The sequence below is a fragment of the Trichechus manatus genome, unplaced genomic scaffold (assembly GCF_000243295.1).
Source record: "Trichechus manatus latirostris isolate Lorelei unplaced genomic scaffold, TriManLat1.0 scaffold00039, whole genome shotgun sequence".
Classification (NCBI taxonomy): Eukaryota; Metazoa; Chordata; class Mammalia; order Sirenia; family Trichechidae; genus Trichechus; species Trichechus manatus.
Window position 1 is genome coordinate 10,719,336 of NW_004443975.1, and position 21,112 is coordinate 10,740,447.

At 37.9% G+C, this 21,112-nt stretch overlaps 1 protein-coding gene across 1 annotated transcript in view; it reads right to left on the reverse strand.

Moving 5' to 3' along the window:
* DNAH14 (dynein axonemal heavy chain 14) overlaps nucleotides 1–21,112 on the reverse strand; it is a gene marked incomplete at its 5' end in the record, with an annotated part of 387,403 nt that overhangs the window by 73,711 nt on the left and 292,580 nt on the right. Inside the window, 5 exon segments of the mRNA XM_023730866.1 lie at nucleotides 4,212–4,427; nucleotides 5,933–6,073; nucleotides 16,551–16,646; nucleotides 17,018–17,149; nucleotides 19,763–19,922. Coding sequence (XP_023586634.1) covers nucleotides 4,212–4,427; nucleotides 5,933–6,073; nucleotides 16,551–16,646; nucleotides 17,018–17,149; nucleotides 19,763–19,922 — 745 coding nt within the window.

The following is a 21,112-nucleotide window of genomic DNA, read 5'->3' on the forward strand; positions in this document are numbered from 1 at the left end:
CAGTCAGGAAATCAAAAGACGCATTGCATTAGGCAAATCTGCTACAACAGACCTCTTTAAAGTATTGAAAAGCAAAGAATGTCACCTTGAAGACTAAGGTGTGCCTGACCCAAGCCATGGAGTTTTCAATTGCCTCATATGCATGCGAAAGCTGGGCAATGAATAAGAAAGACCTAAGAAGAACTGACGTCTTTGAATTGTGGTGTTGGCGAAGAATATTGAAGATACCATGGACACCAAAAGAACAAACAAATCTATCTTGGAAGAAGTACAACCAGAATGCTCCTTAGAAGGAAGGATGGCGAGATTACGTCTTACATACTTTGGACACGTCAGGAGAGATGACTCCCTGGAGAAGGACATCATGCTTTGTAAGGTACAGGGTCAGCGAAAAACAGGAAGACCCTCAGTGAGATGGATTGACACAGTGGCTGCAACAATGGGCTTCAAGCATAACAACGATTGTGAGCACGATGCAGGATCGCACAGTGTTTCGTTCTGTGGTGCACAGGGTCGCTATGAGTTGGAACCGACTTGACAGCCCCTTCTAACAACAACAAAAAATATCATAGTATTCTGAAATGATTGTAGCATTTTACATTCTCATAGGCAATTTATGAGAGTTTCTGTTACTCCAAATTCTTCCTAACTGTTGATATTGTCAGTCTTTTAAATTTCAGTGCTATCTGGCAGATGCATGTGGTATCTAATTTTGGTTTTAATTTGCATTTTGCTGATGAATAATGAGGTTAAGCATATTTTCATATGTTTATTGGCCATTTGGATATTCTCTTTTGTGAATTGCCTATTCAAGGCTCTTGCCCATTTATCTACTAGGTTTTATGTCTTGTTTGTTGATGTGTAGTGGTTCTTTTTACTTTGTGGACAGGGTCCTTTGTTCAATATACGTATTGCAAATATCTTCTCTTACTCTTTGGCTTGCCTTTATATTATCTTAATGGTGTCTTTTGATGAACAGAAGTTCTAAATTTTAATGGAATCCAATTTATCAATTTTTTTCTTTTATTGTTAGTTTTGTTTGAGAAATATTTTCTTAATGTAGGGTCATGTAGATATTCTCCTAAATTATGCTTTATCATTTTCTCTTTCACATTTAGGTCCACAATTTAGCTACAATTGAATTTTCATGTGTGATATGAAGTTATGGCCAAGTTTATTTCTTCTTTTTTTTTTCTTTATGGATATTCGATTACCTAGCACCATTTATTGAAAAGACTCCCCATTCCCCACTGCACTACAGTATCACTTTCACCATAAACCAAATGTCCATGCATGTTTGGGTCTGTTTCTGGGCTCTGAATTTTGCTCCATTGGTCTAGTTGTTTATCCTTGCATTGACACACACACACACAGACAAACAATACAACTGTCCTAATTACCGTGGCTTTAAAGTAAATCTTGATATTTGTTATAGCAAGTCCTCTCACCTAGCTCTTCATCAATATTGTCTTGGCTATTTTAGTCCTTTGTCTTTTCATATAATTTTTAGAATCAGCTTGTCAATTTACACACACACACAGACAAAGCATGCACACATAAAGAGGTTGGGATTTTGATTGGGATTACACTGGATCTGCAGATCAATTTGGAAAGAACTGGCAACTTTAGAATATTGAGTTTTCCAATTCATGAACACGGTATAACTCTTCACTTATTTGTTGTTGTTGTTAAGTCTGTTGAGTCAGTTCTGACTCATAGCAACCCCATGTACCACAGAAAGAAACACTGTCCAGTCCTGTGCCCCATGCTTACAATTGTTGTTATGCTCGAGCCCATTGTTGCAACCACTGTGTCATTCCATCTTGTTGAGGGTCTTCCTCTTTTTTGTTGACCCTCTACTTTACCAAGCATGATGTCATTCTCCAGGGACTGATCCCTTCTGACAACACGTCCAAAGTATGTAAGACGTAGTCTTGTAATCCTTGATTCTAAGGAGCATTCTGGTTGTACTTCTTCCAAGACATTCACTTATTTAGGTTCGTTAAAATTTATCTTAATGATATTCTATAATTTTCTTTATATAAATCTTGCACGTTTTTTGATAGATTCATTTTGATGCTACAGTAAATGGTATTTAAAAACATTTCACACCCTGTTTGTTGTTGGTATAGAGAAAAGCAATTTGGGTTTTGTATACCGACTTTAATTCCAGTAACTATGCTAAAACTTTTGTTAATTCTCATATAGATTCTCTTGGATTTTTTTAAGTACATAAGATGTCACCTGCAAATAATTGTATTTGTTTCTTTTGTCTTTTCCGACCCTACTATCTTTTATTTTTCTTGCCTTACTGCACTGTCTAGGATCTCCAGTACAATGTTACATACAAGTGGAGATAGTGGGCATCCCTTCTGATGTTCCCATTCTCAAAAGAAAAGCTTTCATCAATGCATCATTTTTTTCAACTCTGATGTCTTTTTTGACCTATGGTTAGTTTAGAAGCATATTTCCAAATTTCCAGAAATATGAGAATTTTCAGAGTATCTTTAATTACTGACTTCTAGCTTAATTGCATTCTGGTCAGATAACATACGCTGTGTGATTTCAGTTCTTTGACATTTGTTGAAACTTGATTTGTGGCCCATTAATAATCAATTTTGCCAATGTTCTCTATGTGCTTGGATAGAATGTGTAAGCTGCAGGCGTAAGTGCAGTGTTCTATATACTCGTTAAGTTCATTTGTTGATCATGTTGTTAAAATTTTATCTATTCTTGCTAATTTTTATATGCTTGTTCTGTGAGTTACAGAAAGAGTTAAACACTTTCACTCTGATTATAGATTCGTCTATTTTCCTTGTAGTTCTTTTAATGTTTGCTTTACCCATCTATCCGTTTGTCATACTGTGATGGCTTACATGTTGCTATGATGCTGGAAGCTAAGCCACCGATATTTCCAAGACTAGCAGGGTCATCCCTGGTGGACAGGTTTTAGTGGAGCTTCCAGAATAAGATGAACTTTGGAGAAAGGCCTGGTGATTTACTTCCAAAAATTAGCCAATGAAAACCTTATTGATCATAACAGAACACTGTCTAACTCACTGCTTTGGACACATCATCAGGAGGGATTAACTGCTAGAGGAGGACATCATGTCTGGTGAAGTAGAGGGCCATGGAGGATGAGGGAGACCTTCAGTAAGATGAATTGGACCAATAGTTGCAATGATGGACTCAAACATGCTGGTGATTGTGAGGATGCTGCAGGACTGAGCAATGTTTCATTCTGTTGTGCATAAGGTTGCCATGAATTGGAGTCAACTCAACAGCACCTATCTATCAATCAATCTAGCTCTACTTACCTATCTATCAGTTAAAACAAACTTAGAATTGTTGCAAATTCTTGGAGAAATAAAGCAATTCTTATTGTAAAGTGAGTTTGTTTAATTTTGGTATTCCTTTTTTGCCTTAAAAATCTACTTCGTCCTTTTCTTTGTAATCTATGGTACATTTTCTCCCATTTTTTTACACTCATTATTTCTTTAGATGCATTTTAGATGCATCCTTTATAAAAACATATATGGTTACTGTTTTGCCCTTTGGTTTATATTTTCATACAGTCTTACAGTCTTAGAGTTTTAATTAGATCATTTAGTCCCATTTGTATTTAATGTAATTACTTGTATATTTGAGTTTATATTCATTATTAGAGTTATGAAAATGAGAAGCCAGCATTTACTTCTGAGGCTTATGGAAGGGATGGTCCATTAAGCAGAGTTATCAGCTACAGAACAGGTATAAAATGACTTTTTCAGGGGCTAAAAAAGTATGCAATTTTTTTTATCCTCACAACATTAGCATAGGACTTACACAATAGGTATACGATAAATATTTTTTGATTAAATTGATAAATGTGAGGTCTATATTTTTGACTAAGAATACTCCCTGCAGCTTAGCAAGTTTCCCAATTTTTTTAAACTAAAGGGTCTCAGGGAAAGAAACTGGCAATATCCATTAGGACAGGGTAGTAAGATTACATTGGGAAAAAAGAATATTTTGTAACTTTTGCCAGAGGATCAGAAATAGAGAGATTTAACAATTGAGGCATTTAAACATTTAAGGTCTAGAACAAACGTCAACATTTTCATTTTTCAAAATAATCTGGGGAAAAGATTCAAACCCCCAAATGCACAAACATCCAAAATCCAAATCAACAATGGAAGTCACTCAACTGGGTAATACAAATATGTTACTACCTCATTCTTTTGTGCCATGACTTGAATTAATGAAAAGTTTGAAGACAAAGAAATGTTGCTTTCAGCGCATATATTCTGCCATTTATTCACAATCAGCTGGCGAAATTCTGCTGTTAACACTCCACTGTAGACAATGCATGCTGCTGAAATCAGTATGTCACCCAAGATTCCTCTCAATTTCTTGTCTGTTTGATTGATTGTTTCTTGCCATCGAATCTAAATGTTAAAATGAAAATGAGTTATTGGTATTTGATATAAAACATAATGAGACATTTTAAAAATTAATGCTCTCCCAGATTAATCTGTGGTTGCTATTACTATTGTAGTTGCATGAAAATTAATAATGCATAATGTTTAAAAATGAACTGTTTCTGAGGGGACACTATTGCCATTCCTGGATTTGTCAATGGTGTCATATTTGCTAAGATAGACAGATCACCATTTCAAATTCTTTGTATAATAAAAGAGGATTTTTTTTTAAAAAAAGATTAATCCATTATATTATTAATGGTGTTCAATAATAAAAACAACCAACATTTATTAACTCCTTACTTACTTGCTGGACACTTTACTTTGAAAATCTCATTTGATGTCTTTAACGGCTTGGTTAAGTAAATGTTATTGACTTCATTTCGAGACGAAGAAACTGAAGCTCAGAGAAATTAAGCAACTTGCTCAAGATTACAAAGCTTCTGAGGGTGTAGCTGGGACCTGAACCCAATTCTCTGGCTCCAGAGCCCCTGTTCTAAGCCACTATGCTGCATTGCCTCCCTCTTCAACCATGTATGTGCTTGACTGGCCAATGAATAAAGCACGTTGAGCAAGAACCTTCTCTTCTGGAAGCTTAAAATCTGGGATAATGCTGATGGTCTACTGCCTCTCTACATGTACTTGACTCTCAGGGACATCAATCAACTTTTGAGGGCTTGATTTCATAACCTTCTTCTCCTATCCTGCACAAGAGTCTTCCAAGGTATGTATTTATTTAAACAATCAAACCAAATTAAAATTATCTTGACAATTTTGTAACATCCCTTGAGAAAGGTTAAGGTGTGACCAAACCAAGATTCGAGTCAGCTCACTAGGGATTCGAGTATAAAGAAGGTGGGTAAATTAGAGGAAAGAAAAAGATGAGATAAAAGGGGTCAGACGTTTGACAGGACAATAAAATTCTCTTTTTCTTTCCTAAGGACATCGCCTCTCTTTTGGCCTCACCCATGCTTTACACCCTCAGCTTGGGTTGCTGCTGTGCTAGAAAGGGAAAACTCAGGACATGCTCATTGAAAGGCTGCCCAGGGCCTCATCAGACAAAAATGTGCTGAGGTCTTAATGAGCAAGAGAAGATAAACTCTGATCTCTGTAGTCTGTGGAAACCCTGGTGGTGCAGTGGTTAAGAACTACAGCTGCTAACCGAAAGGTCAGCAGTTTGAATCTACCAGGCGCTCCTTGGAAACTCTACGGGGCAGTTTTACTCTGTCCAATATGGTCAACGATGAGTTGGAATCGACTCAATGGCAATGGGTTTGGTTATTTTTTTCTGTAGTACGTTATCTCTGTTTTAAGACTACTTGACCGGGATGCACTTATTTTATCTGAATAGACGGTCCACAGGTCTTATTAAGAAATTGGATAGTAAGATAGCTTTAGGAAACATACGATGTAGGCTGCAGTGAAAATTATCTTGGGGTTTTGAAGTCAATATAAACCAAGGAAAGTCATGCCTTTTCATCGTCCAGGGCAGTTAGTAAGATAGATGCACACTGCAAGCGCTTGGTGGCTAGTCTTCTCCGATTTGCTAATAGTTCTTTTTCAGCAACAGCATCTTTGTAGGTTGCTTGCAAAGACAGCAGATGTTCTTCAATCTGAAAGACAATTAATTTCTTATTGAGACAAAATCTTATTCTCATTTTGCCTCGGGAGTTTATCTGTCATTTATACCAATAGAATGGGTAACCACTTCATTTTTACATCCTGGAAAATCTGCCTGGGAAGATGGATTCTATCACAATAAAAATACACGTTGTAGTAATTAAATGATTCCTTGATAGGGTCGCTGTCAGTCAGAATCGACTCAACAGCAAAGGGTTTTTTTTTTTTTTTTGATAGTAAAGTTTTTTTTGTTTTGTTTTTTTTTAAAGTGATCTTCCTTCCCCAGCAGGCTTTCTTGTAATCCTAGCATTTGAAGAGTCATCATTTTCTGACTTATTTTTCACACAGGAAATTTTATATCATATCCAGGTTCCTTCCCTAAGAAAATCGTTTAACTTTTTAACCCCAGATACACTGAGCAGACCAGAGAAATGATGAGTTTTGAAGCTAGGCTGGTAGGATGAAGGGGCTGTTAAACTATCCCTCGGATGTCAGTGGAGAAAGTCATCTATTTTCATAAATATCTGACAGATAGTTTTCTTAAATTCCAACTTATCTTGATAACACCACTGCTCAAAAACATTTGGCGAATTCTTAAAGAAATCATTGCCTACGAGTATAGTTTAAAGTCAATAAAAGCCTCAACGATTTAACCCCAACCTTCCCTCCAATTCACCTCTTTAATTACTCCTTTCCAATAATATTACACTTCAGCCAGACTGGTTTATTCCATATCTCCTAAATATCCCTTACATTTTCTTACCTCTGGGATTTGGCTCACATCCTTCCCTTATGCCTGGACTGTATCCTTTCCTTAACCAAACCCATTGCTGGCGAGTTGATTCCGACTGATAGTGATCCTAAAGGACAGAGTAGAACTGCCCCATAGGGTTTCCAAGGAGCAGCTGGTAGATTCGAACTGCTGACCTTTTGATTAGCAGCCAAGCTGTTAACCTCTGTGCCACCAAGGTGCTACCCTTTCCTTAAAGGAATGCAAATCCTAGGCATCCTTTAAAATCCTGATCCACTTCTAGCTGTCATGAAGTCTCAGCCTTGTCAAATCTACACTGATGCACTATTATAATAGTATTTATAAATTGCCTAATACTATCTTTTGTGTTGTAGTCTTATAGGCTTATTAAGCCTTAGATTGTTATTTATATTTTTGATAGATTCTCATGTCTGTTTAAAATCTTTGAAGACAGTGTTTAGCATGGAGACTTGAACATGGTATACATTTACTTGTGTATACAAAATTGTGTTTATTGAATACAATTTGGAATTTATAATTTTTCAACCTATATTTAATATGTTATCCGGGTGAAAATATTTATCTAATTTTTACAAAAAATATATACATAGTGCTACACTTTTGGCATGCTTACTCTAATTATTTTGTATTTATTCCCAGTTCATCTATAGTAATTATTCAGTTGTTTGCTCTTTTACACATTATATTATTTTTGTCTGCTTGCCCATTCTCTCTCTTTTGTTACTTTGAGGAAATCTCCTTCCTTGCTACTCACAATCTTGTGAGTTATTTAAATATTAAAGTGTAAGGCCTACTGACTCATTAAACACATGGAATGTCTATTATAAGGCAGGCTTTGTATTCTCCCAAGGTAATGTTTTTGATGCTCATATGATTTAATAAGTTCTGGTATTATTTCTTTTCTCCCAAGTTCCCTAGATTTTTCAGAAACATTTTTTATGTTGGGGCCCAGGTGAATGAAAAGACCTATTTTTAAAATAGAAGACAGTACATAGCTGAGTGAGGAGAAAACCTCTAGGAGAAGCTTAAAACCAGTGGAGTTAGCTATTCAACTCAATAAAAAATGTTAAGTGTAAAAATATACATTTTAAATATACTTCTTTGAGTCCAATGAGTTAAAATGCTAGAAACTACTTATGGAGTGTGTGGTTGAGAGGCGGGAGTGTGAAGTATTAGTGAGTGAGGGTCTGGCTGAAATTTACAGTTCATCTTTCTCTCTCCTAGCACTTGATAATAACAAAAACAAACTGACAATATTAAAAACAAACATTTGTTGGATAAATATATGAAAAACACACAAAAAAGCATCATTGACATCAGGAGAATCAAATAGATACCAAAATAAAAAATTTCAAGCATTTAATGGATAAACAAAGTGTGGTACATGCATACAATGGAATATTCAGCCATAAAAAGGAATGAGGTCCTGATACATGCTACAACATGGAAGAATCTTGAAACAAGTCAGTCATAAAAGGACAAATATTGTACGATTCCACTTATATCTAGAATAGGCGAGTATATACAGACCAAAGCTGATTAGTGGTTACCAAGGGGGAAAGGGGAACTCTTTGCTTAGGGGACAATATTTTTGTTAAGGGTGATGGAAAAACTTGGAAATGGATAATGGTGATGGTTGCACAATATGATGAACACAATGTCATTGAACTGAACATGTGAAGAATGTTGAAATGGCAAATGTTATGTTACATATATATTTATCATAATAAAAAAAACTTAAGCATCAAAAATAAGTACTAAAATCTTACTGAAAATCTATGTTTAGTAAGCTAGATATTCAACTAATACTTACTTTCTTCTCTTTTTACTCCCTAACAGTGCTGTCCAAGGGAAATATAATGCAAATCACATAAGTAATTTTAAATTTTCTAGTAGCCACATTAAAAAACATAGAAATAGGTGAAATTAACTTTAATAACACATTTTAATACAATATATAAAAATACTATCATTTCTATAAGAAATCAAAATAAAAATTATTGAGGTAGTTTATATTCGTTTTTCATACTAAGTCTTTGAAATCCAATGAGTACTTTACACCTACAGCACATCTCATTTGGACTAGTCACACTGAGCCATATTGTGCTCAATAACCACATGCGACCAGTGGGTGTCATATTGGACAGTGAAGCTCTACACAGTCACCTGGGTGATTCACTCACTCGATTATACCAGCTTCCACTTATGTGCTGATGACTCCTAAATCTCTCATGTTTAGCCCATAGCCTTCCTTATTAAATAAGTTAATCATCCTTCCCTGATTAGGGATTGTTTGGGGTCCTGTAGGTATGGGTTTAGGAAGTGTGGGAAAGTAGTACAGATTGAAACCATATTGCTGTGAAATGAGACGTCATGGGTGGAAGAGAGTAGTGAAGGCAAATTCTGTAATGGCTGTATGAGTATACTGTTCATGTCTATAGAATGTGGAGGACCAGAAGGACTCTCCAAACATTTAATAAATGAGTTCAATCTGGAAGTTAGAAGGCAGGTGACAGAAGGCGGATGAGTTCATAAATGGAGGGCCTTGAATAAACAATTCTCTGCAGATGAACAATAGGATATGTACCGCAGGCAGAAGATGAGCATCAGGCAGGTAGGTAAACTATGGAAACAGAGGACTTTGTTGAAGAACAGCAATTCTTATGTTGTTTTTGTCTGCTTGATTGCCCCCTCCCATCTTTTTTAAAATTCTTTTGAGGGAACCCTTTCCCTGCTACTTATGATCTTGTAAGGGCTATCAATCTTTGTGCTCCAACCCCTGCTGTAGGTACTGACATGTGACTCAGACTGGCCAATCATAGTGACCTATCTAGTTGGCATGAAATTCTGTCATTTGAACTTGGAAGACTCCAAGGCCTGGAGGTTGGGAGACTCCAAGGATGGTGCTGGTTAAAGTCTTCACCAAAAACCAAAACGAAACCCGTTGCTGTCAAGTCGGATCCATTCCAACTCGTAACGACCCATAGGACAGAGTAGAACTGCTCCATAGGGTTTCCAAGGAGTGGCTGGTGGATTTGAACTGCCGACCTTTTTGGTTCGAAGCTGTAGCACGCCATGGCTCTTAACCACTGGGCCACCAGGGCTGCAAAGTCTTCACAGTGTGTTCAAATTGTTCAAGGTGCATCTGGAAAGTTCCCCCAGATGAGACTGTACCTCACCCTGAGGGTTTTTCTGAAGTCCTGGGCTCCAAGAGATTCGGGATACAGGCATGAGTTTTGGACTTGAGGAGTGAATACACAAAGGTCCATACAGTTTTGGTAGACATTGAACATCCTATTCTTTTTAGAGAACACTGGGCTCCTAGGAAGTGGGAGCTGGGTGGAGGTAGAAATGGAGGGTCTGATGAATTTTTGCAACATGTTGTAGAGGGCGTTGGCTTCTGGCTCAGAGCAAGTTCACCCACTTCTTGACAGGTATCAGGCTCAACACCAGGCACATCTTGTTATCCTATTCCCAATAAGATGGCAGTCCCCTACCTTCTAGTCTGAAAACATCTCCAGGCAGGCAGGATACTTGATTGATTGGTGTTTTTAGGCCATATTGGCAAAACTGACAGGTGAAGTACATACAGAGTGTGCCTTTTCCAGGTGTGGCTGGGTTGTGAGTATCAAAATGGGAGAGACCATGGACCAGATGAAACTTGGGTGGAACATAATGGACACTATCAGACACTTTAGAGTGTTTCTCAACTCCCCAACAATTTAGTAGAGGTGGTATTTTGTGATCATCCATCAGGATTGCCCACTCAATTTGTAGGCACTACTTTTGCACTTGAGGAGTGATTTGTTTTTTTGCCTAGGGCTTCGTCCACAAAACTACTGGCTACCATGAGTCTATCCCAGCAAGGATCTGAGGGTGGGCTCCTGCTACCTTTGGAGTAGGGGCTAAGGGGCTATCACTCACTGGCTTCCTGACTCCTCTGTTCCTCATTGTGAAATGGGAGCCACAGTAATGCTCATCTCATAGAGTTGGTGTGACGATGAAATTAATTAACATAGGAAAGATGCTTAGAATAGTTCCTGGCACATTTTAAGTGTTCAGGAAGTTAGTTGTTACTGTAGTGGTGGTTATTATTGCTGTGGTGAAAACTATGGCTGGGGCTTAGTGCGAGTCTACATCCAGCAACCAACATGGTGCAGCACAGCTTTTCACAATGCACACACAGCTGCCACATCTATAGCAAACCTCCTCTCTAGGTACGAACTGCCTATTCGTATTCTTTGATTAATTTTTCTGCTGAGCCGTTCATTTTTTACTTTGAGCATTTTATAAACTATGAAACTATATCTGACATGTGTATTGCAAATATTTTCCCTTCTTTGCCCTCTGTCTTTTGTTTATACTTTGTTTTGCATTTGCAGGTTTTATTAAATTTATTTATTACATTTATAGTACTGTTTTGAGAAGGTCTAAAAAGGATCTGCTGGTATTTTAATTGAACCACACTGAGTTTATGGATTAATTTAGGGGAACTGGCATCTTTAGAACATTGTTTCATTCAAAAACATCTTTTATTAGATAGAGTTTTAAAGCCTGCTTTATGTTGATACTACACATTTTGAAATACAGTTTATTCCTAGATATTTTGTATTTTTGGTTGCTATAAACGAGATATTTTATTCCATTATATTTTCTAACTGGTGTCTGTATATAGGAAAGCTATTTATTTTTGAATATTAATTTTGAAAGTGTACACCTTAGCAAAATTTCTTATTGTTTATAGTTGTGTTTCAATTCTTTCGAGTTTTCTATGCTACGTGTCTTAGTTCTCTAGGGCTGCTGTAACAGAAATACCACAAGTGGATGGCTTTAACAAAGTGAAATTTATTCTCTCACAGTCTAGCAGGCTTGAAGTCCAAATTCAGGGTGTCAGCTCCAGGGGAAGGCTTTCTTTCTGTCTTGGCTCTGGGGGAAGGTTCTTGTCATCAATCTTCCCCTGGTTGAGGAGCTTCTCAGCCCAGGGACCTGGGGTCCAAAGGATGCGCTATTCTTCTGGCTCTTGTTTCTCGGTGGTATGAGGCCTCCTGTTTCTCTGCTCACTTCTCTCTTTTGTATCTCGAAAGAGATTGGCTTAAATTGTAGATTAATCTCGTAGATTGAGTCCTGCCTCATTAAGATAACTGCCACTAACCCCATCTCATTAACATCATAGAGATAGATTTATAACACATAGGAAAATCACATCAGATGACAAAATGGTGGACAATCACGCAATACTGGGAATCATGACCTAGCCAAATTGATACACATATTTTTGGGAGACATAATTCAATCCATGACACTGTGTAACAATATTTGCAGGAAATATTAAATTTGCCCTATATTTTCCAATGAGTTACCTTGTAGTTTTTTCTTGTGTCTAATTACTTTGCTGAGAGCTTCCAGAACACTGTTTAATAATAGTAATAGTGGATATCCTTGTCATGTCTTTATTTTAATTAACTCAATATTCATTAAAAACTATTTCTTGAGTGCCTACTATGGACCAGGCATGGTTCTAAGCTCTGGGGATACCCTGTTGAGCACTTTTTCAGAGAAAAAATTTGTCTTTGTGGAATTTATATTATAATGAGGGAAATAAGCAATAAATATAAGAAATAATTAAACTACTTACTATGTTAGATGGTGATAAGTGTTAGAAAAAAACACAGTAGTAGAATGAATGGGACTGGGAGTGCTGAGGGGTGGAGGACTGCAATTTTTAAAAGGTAGTCAGTGTAGACCTCACTGAGAAGGAGATACTTGAGCAAAGACTTGGAGGACAGGAAGGAAGTCATGTCCTCCTTCCCCCGTTAGTGGCCTCTCTGGGGGAAGAGGGTTCAAGACAGAGAGAAGAAGTGGTGCAGAGGCCTAGAAGTGGGAATGTGCCTAACATATTTGAAGAAGAGAGAGAAAGGCTGTTTGGTTGGAGTAGAGTGAGCCAGGGGAAGAGTAGTAGATGAGGACAGATGGTCTAGTAGGGCCTTGTAGGCCACTGAAAGGACTTGTGCTTCTATTTTCATTGAAGTGTAAAGCTGATTTTAATTTTAAAAAAATTACTCTAATGTGTTGATAATAGTTTGTAGGAGACAAAGGTGGAAGCTGGGAGACCAGTTAGAAGTCTCTTTCAATAATCTAGCAGGAAATGATGGTGACTTGAACTAGGGTGGTGGTAGTGGAAGTAGTGAGAAGTGGTTGAATGTAGAGTTAACATGATTTGTTGATGAATTGGATAGGGGGCGACTGTGAGAGAAAAACAGAGCCATGGGTGATTCCAAGGTTTCAGAGCAGCAGCAAGAATGGAGTTACCATTAACTGAGATGATGAAGACTGTGGGTGGAGTCGGTTTGGGGATGGGAGGAAGATCAGGAAGTCAGTTTTGGACATGATGACTTTGAGATGCCTACTAGATTTCCAAGTGGAAGTGTTGAGTAGATAGATGGATATATGTCTCTCAAGTTCAGGAGAGTGTCTGGGTTGGAGAAATACATGTCATCAGGATACAGATAGTATTTAAAAACATAATACAGGATAAGATCATCAAGATACTGAGTGCAGATAGAGAAGCTGTCTGAGGCCTGAGCCCTGGGGTGCTCCAATGTTGTTGTTAGGAGCTGTCAAGTAGGTTCCCTATGTGCAACCCTATAAGCACCATCCTCAGAATGGTTGTTATGCTTGAGCCTACTGTTGCAGCCACTGTGTTAATCCATCTCATTGAGGGTCTTCCTCTGTTCTACCAAGCATGATGTCCTTCTCCAGGAACTGGTCCCTCCCGATAACACGTCCAAAGTATGTGAGATGAATGCTCCCCATCCTTGCTTCTAAGGAGCATTCTGGCTATACTTCTTCCAAGACAGATTTGTTTGCTCTTCTGGTAGTTCATGGTATATTAAATATTCTTTGCCAACACCATAATTCAAATGCATCAATTCTTCTTTGGTCTTCCTTATTCATTGTTCAGCTTTCACATGCATATGAGACAACTGAAAATGTCAGGTGTACCTTAGGCCTCAAAGTGACATCTTTGCTTTTTAACACTTTGAAAGAGGTCTTTTGTAGCAGATTTGCCCATTGCAGTACGTCATTTGATTTCTTGACTGTTGCTTCCATGGGCATTGATTGTGGATCCATGTAAAATGAAATCCTTCACAACTTCAGTATTTTCTTGGTTTATCATGATGTCGCTTATTGGTGCAGTTGTGAGGATTGTTTTCTTTATGATGAGGTGTAATCCATACTGAAAGCTTTGTAGTTTTTGATCTTCACCAGCAATAGCTTCAAGTTCTCTTGTCTTTCTGCAAGCAAGGTTGTGTTGCAAGTTGTTAATGAGTCTTCCTCCAATCATGATGCCATGTTCTTCTTCATATAGTCCAGCTTCTCGGACTATTTGCTCATCATACAGATTGAATATAAGTATGGTGACAGGATACAACCCTGATGCACACCTTTCCTGATATTAAACCACACGGTATTCCCTTGTTCTGTTCAAACGACTGCCTCTTGGTTTATGTACAGGTTCCTCACGAGCACAATCAAGTGTTCTGGAATTCCCATTCTTTGAAATGTTTCAGTATATTCACTAGTTTTAGTATCCTCACGAAGTTGTGCAACCATCACCCAACCAATTTCAGGACATTTTTTGTCACTCCCCCCAAAACTCCATACTCACAAGCGTTCACTCTCCATTTCCTCCTCACCTTTCCCCACTCCCTGGGGTCTAGGCAAAAACCAATCTACTTTCTGTCTCTATGGATTTGCCTATTCTACACATCTAATATAAATGAAACTATATAATATGTGGTCTTTTGTGACTGACTTCTTTCACCAAGCATAATGTTTTCAAAGTTCATCCACGTTATAGCATGTATCAGTATTTTGTTTTTTCTATTGTTGAATAATAGCCCATTGTGATAACTTTTGAAATCTATGATTTTGGTTTGTTTAGGCTTTCAAGTTTTGTTTTGTTTTTTTATTGACTTTTAGTGATTAAGAATTTCCTGGAAAACCAGGCACATTATTCAGGTTTCCAAATTTATTTACAAGAAGTTTCTACTAATTGCTGTAAAAAAGTAATGAACACTTATATTAAGTTAAAAAAGATTTGTTCTTGAACTCTGTTTTTCCAAGTTGAATAAGTTTTTTTCTTAAAGTTCTGAAGAAAATGTTTCTCCTTATCCGGGGCTACTTTATTCACTAACTTCAGTAGGGGACACAGTAGGGCTGGTATTCGGTGGTATACACTAATGCAGGCAAAGCGGTTGTTAAAATATTGAAGTATTTCTCTACTCATTGCTAAATGACCCTGTCCTGCACCCCTGAGGGCGCCTTCACCGCCACCACATAGCCCAGCCCAGCCTCATACCACTCTTCATAACCCAGATGGAGGCCTCCAGGACCCTGCTCCTGCCCCATGAGGTGTCTATTCTGCTTGGTTGGTGCTTGTGCCACACAAGCAGCTAAAGATTTTGAGTATCATTTCCAGACAGATATATTTTACAGTGTGGGGGTTAAGTACAGGGGCTTCCAGGTTAGACAGACCTGGTTAGAACGTGGGTGCCACCACTGAGTAGCTTGAGATCTTGAGCAAATTACTCAGTCTTTCTAATTTAGTTTTCTCATTTGTAAGTATCTACCATTTGAGGTCGTTTTGAGGATGAAATGAGATAACGTATAAAAAGTACTAGCATAGTGCTTGGAACATAGTATGTGCTCAATAAATATTAGTTATTATCAGCACATATCTAAGTAAACCATATATATCATAAGCTGCAATAAAATATTAGCAATAAAATGACGTATCAATTCAAAGTAAACTCATCTAAAAATTGTTGTGAATTTCCTTTGAAAATGTCTAATACTTTGTATATATCTGAGTTTGTAAGAATGCCTGTGGGGACAGGCAAGTAACATAAATACTTGATGCTGCCTGGGGGCTCATGCTCCATCTAAACGGGCAACACTGGCTGAGTATAGTCGGGAGAGAAGACTAGTCCAGGCTGCTGAGTTTTCTCATTTTTAAAGAGAAGATGGAAATTCCTATTTTAAAGGAGGTCTCCAGAGTTTTAGAACGTTGATAACTGTATTCACATTTAGTGTAGGAGGAGAAAAACTGTACAGGCCAAACAAAGGATGTCAATGGGCTGACACTGGCCACTGTCTGTTAGTTTGTCATCTCTGAAGTGGTGCATTATTTCACCCACTCCAAATGTCTGTGAGCTAAGTAAATGACAAGGATTGATGATCGTAATGGAAACTCTAGGTCTCGTAATTATACTCCATTCTTACTTAGAACCAAGACATTTAAGGAATCACTGCACTAACAAAGCAACACAATAATTGATATAAACAGGGCAAGTACAGTTTTTTAAAAACACAGATTGATACTGGGTAAGCCTTTGGTAGACTGAAGTTCTAAAGATCTCCTGGGAGAAATTTGATAAAATGGCAACTTAAAACATTCTGGAGAAAAAATAATGATTTATTTAGTATTTTACTATGTGGTGGGCACTGACAAAGAGCTTTAGATATATTATTTATGTTCTCTTACTTAATCCTTACAATTAATCTCTTCAGGAGCTATATTAATATCCCCACTTTAACTTTATCTGATTAGCTTTATTGACATAATGACTTTTTTTTTCACGTTTTTGTTTAGTTCATAAGAGTATTGAGAGTTTAACAAATAAAAAATTTCTTACCATCTGTAAACCTCTTTGTTTCTCAGCCAACCTTTGTCGTGCGATTTTAAGGACATTCTGAGCTTCAGCTACTTGGATTTGTTTAGGGCCCATCACCTTAAAAAGAAAGTCACAACATTTAGTGTTTAAAAAATCCGTTGTACTGTTAAAAATGCCACTTGTGTTTGGAAGATAGGTGTGAACTGTTAAATGTTTCTAAAATTACGGATACAAAAGGGATATAGAGTAGCCTATTATGGTAAAACATATTAAAACAAGCAAATAAAACAATAGCATGGTTGTCATAAATAAAAGAATTTAACACCTGGCATCTGTATAAGTTATTATAATACGTTTGATTAAAGTGGTTTTCATTAGGTATTATTTTCCACAGAAGTTCATTTGAGCATTTTTAAATAAAAATTACGTCTGGCACTTTGATGTGTCATTTTCAAATCGTCACAGATATTTAGAAGGAGAAAGCATACCTTCTGTACTTCGTGGTAGTTATTCAAAGCTATAACCCACTGGCACATAGAGCAACAAGCAACAGAAACTAGAGCAATCTTGTTTGGGTTGAAATCAGGTAAGCTTAAAATTTTTTTCAGCTTCATGAAAGCCTAGAGAGAATACAGTTTGTGTATTACATGACAAAGAAATAATACAGATCTGAAGTTTTCTCTAATTTAAATTAGAATGACATTTTATTCCACAGAAGAAAGATTCCACTACTCCTCACAACAGTGGGGCCCTGGTGGCACAGTGGTTAAGAGCTTGGCTGCTAACCAAAAGGTCAGCAATTCGAATCCACCAGCCACTCCTTGGAAACCCTATGGGCAGTTCTACCCTGTCCTATAAGAGCACTAGGAGTTGGAATCGACTCGACGGCAGCGGGTTTGGTTTTTCGGTTTCACAACAGTAGACTGAAAGACATATACCTGTGTACAAAATGGCCCTGGTATAGCAGTAATTTTTTTAAAAGGAGGGGAAAAGCCTCTATTAAAAACATCCTATTGTTGCTATTGTTATAATAGTTTTGCCATGCTGTTGTTGTTAAGTACCGTCCAGTCAATTCGGACTCATAGCGACACTATAGGAGAGTAGAGCTGCCCCACAGAGTTTCCAAGAAGCAGCTGGTGGATTTGAACGGCCAATGTTTTGCTTAGCAGCCAGGCTCTTAACCACTGCGCCACCAGGGCTCCCTGGTATATAAGGAAGTCTGAAGTCTCTTGTGCACCTGAGGTATGAGGTGATTAAGAACACCATCCCTCACCTTCTGTTTCCCAAGAGGCATACTGTCAGGGCCCATTCCTAATAAAAGTTTGTCTAGTCAGGGATGGCGGAGTGACCTAGGGTAGAGTGGGGCTCACTGAGGAGGTTCACTAGCTGTGTCACATGCCCATGAACCCACTACATCTAAATGGTACAACCTAGTTTAGAATCGGATGTACAGCTCATCCACCTTTGGGAGCCATGATCAGAATGTAGTATTTCTCAGACTGAAATTCCTTTTCCCTTTCTAACCAGACATCTATCCCTTTGACTGGAACAATAGAATTCGTTTGCTGAATAATTTAGATTGCAAGTAGTCCATTCTCAATTTATTATTAGTGTTCTTGTTATCATTTTAAAATGTATTTACACTTTTTGTTATTTTTTTGTATGAGCTATTAATAGTTATTTTTTTAAAAATTGTATTTATTTTATTGTTGTTGAAGAGCTATTAATTATTGTTAGCTTGAAAACAATAGGGAATCATATTTGTTAAGAATGCTTCAGAGTGAGCAGTTGTTGCATTAATTCATAAATAGCATGCACATAACATTCTGCTAGAAAATTCACCTTCTACATGTATTATCCTATACTTCCTAATAGTTCAGATCATTATTGTAGCTAATTAATTAATTGTGTAGTTAGCTATTTAAGGTTTATGTCTTCCCTGTTACAATGTAAGCTTTGTAACATCAAGGAATGCATTGATAGTTAACTTTTCTATCCCTAGAACCTATCATAATGTCTCTCACAAGGAAGATGCTCCACAAATATTTATTAAATGAATTAATGAGTACTCACTCCTTCAGTCTAGGACAGTGCCATTTATATGCCTAGAAATCTATCTGTCTGCCCCTGAGCTTAGCTGGAAGTTCAACTCCTATGTAATAGCCCAGTTTAGATAGTCTTACAGCCTCTACTCATTATCCAATTCCAAAGCCATTTCCACATTTTTAGGTATTTGTTACAGCAGCACCCACTTCTTGATACCAAAATCTGTATTAGCTTCCTATGGCTACTGTAACAAATGACCACAAACTGGGTAGCTTAAAGTGACAGAAACTTATTCTCTCACAGTTCTGGAAGCCAGAAGTCCAAAATCAAGGTGCTGGCAGGACCACACTCCCTCTGGAGGCTCTAGCGGGGTATCTGTTCCTTGCCTCTTCCATCTTCTGGTGGCTCCCGGCATTACTTGGCTTTTGGCTGCATCAGTGACATTTGGCCTTTCCTATTTCTACCTAGAGTGCCTTGGGGCCAGGCCCTTGTAACCTGTTGCCTTCCCTGCCATATCCCTTTGTTCTTTCTATGAGACTTTCTCTAACACGGCCTGACCAACATGGCCTGACCCATCTACTAGTGCCCTGAGCTCTGCTGCTTGCCCTGGACTTTGGCCCATCTTTCTTCCTCCTTGAAGTATTACAGTAAATCCATATTCTTCTGAATTAAATCTGCTCCAGAAAAACCCTTTAGTAACGTGTCTGGGCTACCTTATTTCCTTTAAGTTTTTTCTGTGCTCCAGTCTGTGGTCCATCTCCACCCACATGAATTAATATTTGCAAAATGCCCAGAAGAGTGCCTGGCATGTACTGATATAGGAATATTTATTAAATAAATAAACTCTTAGACACTTCTACCCACTCATCGCACTTGCACAGTGTAATACACTCCACCTAGAAAGACCTTCTCCTACCACTGTCTTCTTGCTTCTCTTTTCCTCATTATTTAAAAGGATTCTGAACTATGGCATTTTCCAATGTTCGTGACATGTTCCTTTTCCTTGACGCTTCCAGGAAACCCATTAAGTTTGGATATGCAGCTTGCTTTCTGATCTTTTAACTCTCCCCATTGTCTTCCAGTTCTAACACAGAGTATCCTATTTGATTCCTACAGATTATGAATACCAACTGCATCAACTGTGCATTCAGTAGGTATCAACTTTTTTTTTTCTGAGCACTTTTTACCTTCTCAGGTATGCTGTCCTTGTCAAGGTTAATCAATTTTTTAAGGAAACCTGTTTCTGAAAGAAGTAACTTTGCTGTCGTCCAGTTAGGTTTCTTTTGCAGAAGAATACAAACTGCATTCATGACAGTCAGTACAAGGAAGGGAGGCCTTGTGTATACTCTGTAATAGATGATAAAAAAATCTAATCAACTTCACAACTGAAATCAAATGCACCTTGTAAATTATCTCAGAAGACAATACACACATAGTTTTGACAAGCATTTTGAAAAGGAGAACTATTTGTTACCGCAGAGCTATGTCACTATATGATTATCTTTAAAAATTTTGAGTATCTTTAATATATAGGTATCTTTGCTTTAGGAAGATGAACTGCATAAAATCTAAATACGCAGAACATCTGAGTTACAGACTAATTTTTTTACCGTGAAAGAACTCACTACAGACTTCTTTTAAAGTAGGAATCTTCCTATTTCATTCCAGTGTTGATTTGCTGATGATGACTTGACAGAGACACTGTGTGTGTGTGTGTGTGTGTGTGTGTGTGTGTGTGTGTTGGGGGTGGTGGTGGGGTGTGTTATCTCTATTCTTGCCATTAAAGGGATCTTGTAAGGTCCACCTCCCCTTAAACACATCCTGTGACTTCTTTTCATCATGACCTGAAATTCCCATCATAAAGATCACAGCACATTTGGGGACTGGAGAGGAAGGAAGACGGGAATTTGTCTTTCAAGTTATTAGTAATGTGTTCATTATTGAAACATTAGAAGCTGCCTCCTAGCTGTGGCACAGAGAGGTTACACAGCCAGAGTGTAGCAGTGCCAGGATTCCAACCCAAGAAGCTCAGTACCAGAGCCCATGTGCTTAACCACTGAGATACACTGCCTCTTGGAAATTAGGCTAAAGGGGATTTGAGCTGATCACTCCCTTTTGGGAAAATCTGCCCGAGAAAAGGCAAGAGAACCGTACCTTTTGGAACAAAGTTCCAGGAATAGTCTCTTCCCCTACCGCTCACACTTTGTAACTTTGTTCCAAAGGACTGGCCCTGATAGCTCTCAGATATTATCTCCTGACCTCCCTCCGGCTCTCTGAACTTCAGCCATCCTGGTCTTTTGTAGTTCCTGAAACCCACCGGGCACATTTCTGCCTTAAGACTTTTACAGTTTTCATCTCCTCTGCCTGGAACACTCTTCTAGATGTCTGCTTGGTTTATTCCAAACTTCGCTCAGTTTTCTTCTCCAATGTCACCTCATCGGACAGGCCTCATCCAACACAGGCAGGACCTTTGTCTGTCTCCTTTTCTGCTGTAACCTAAGTGTCTAGAACAGGGCCTGGCACATAGTGTGCACTCA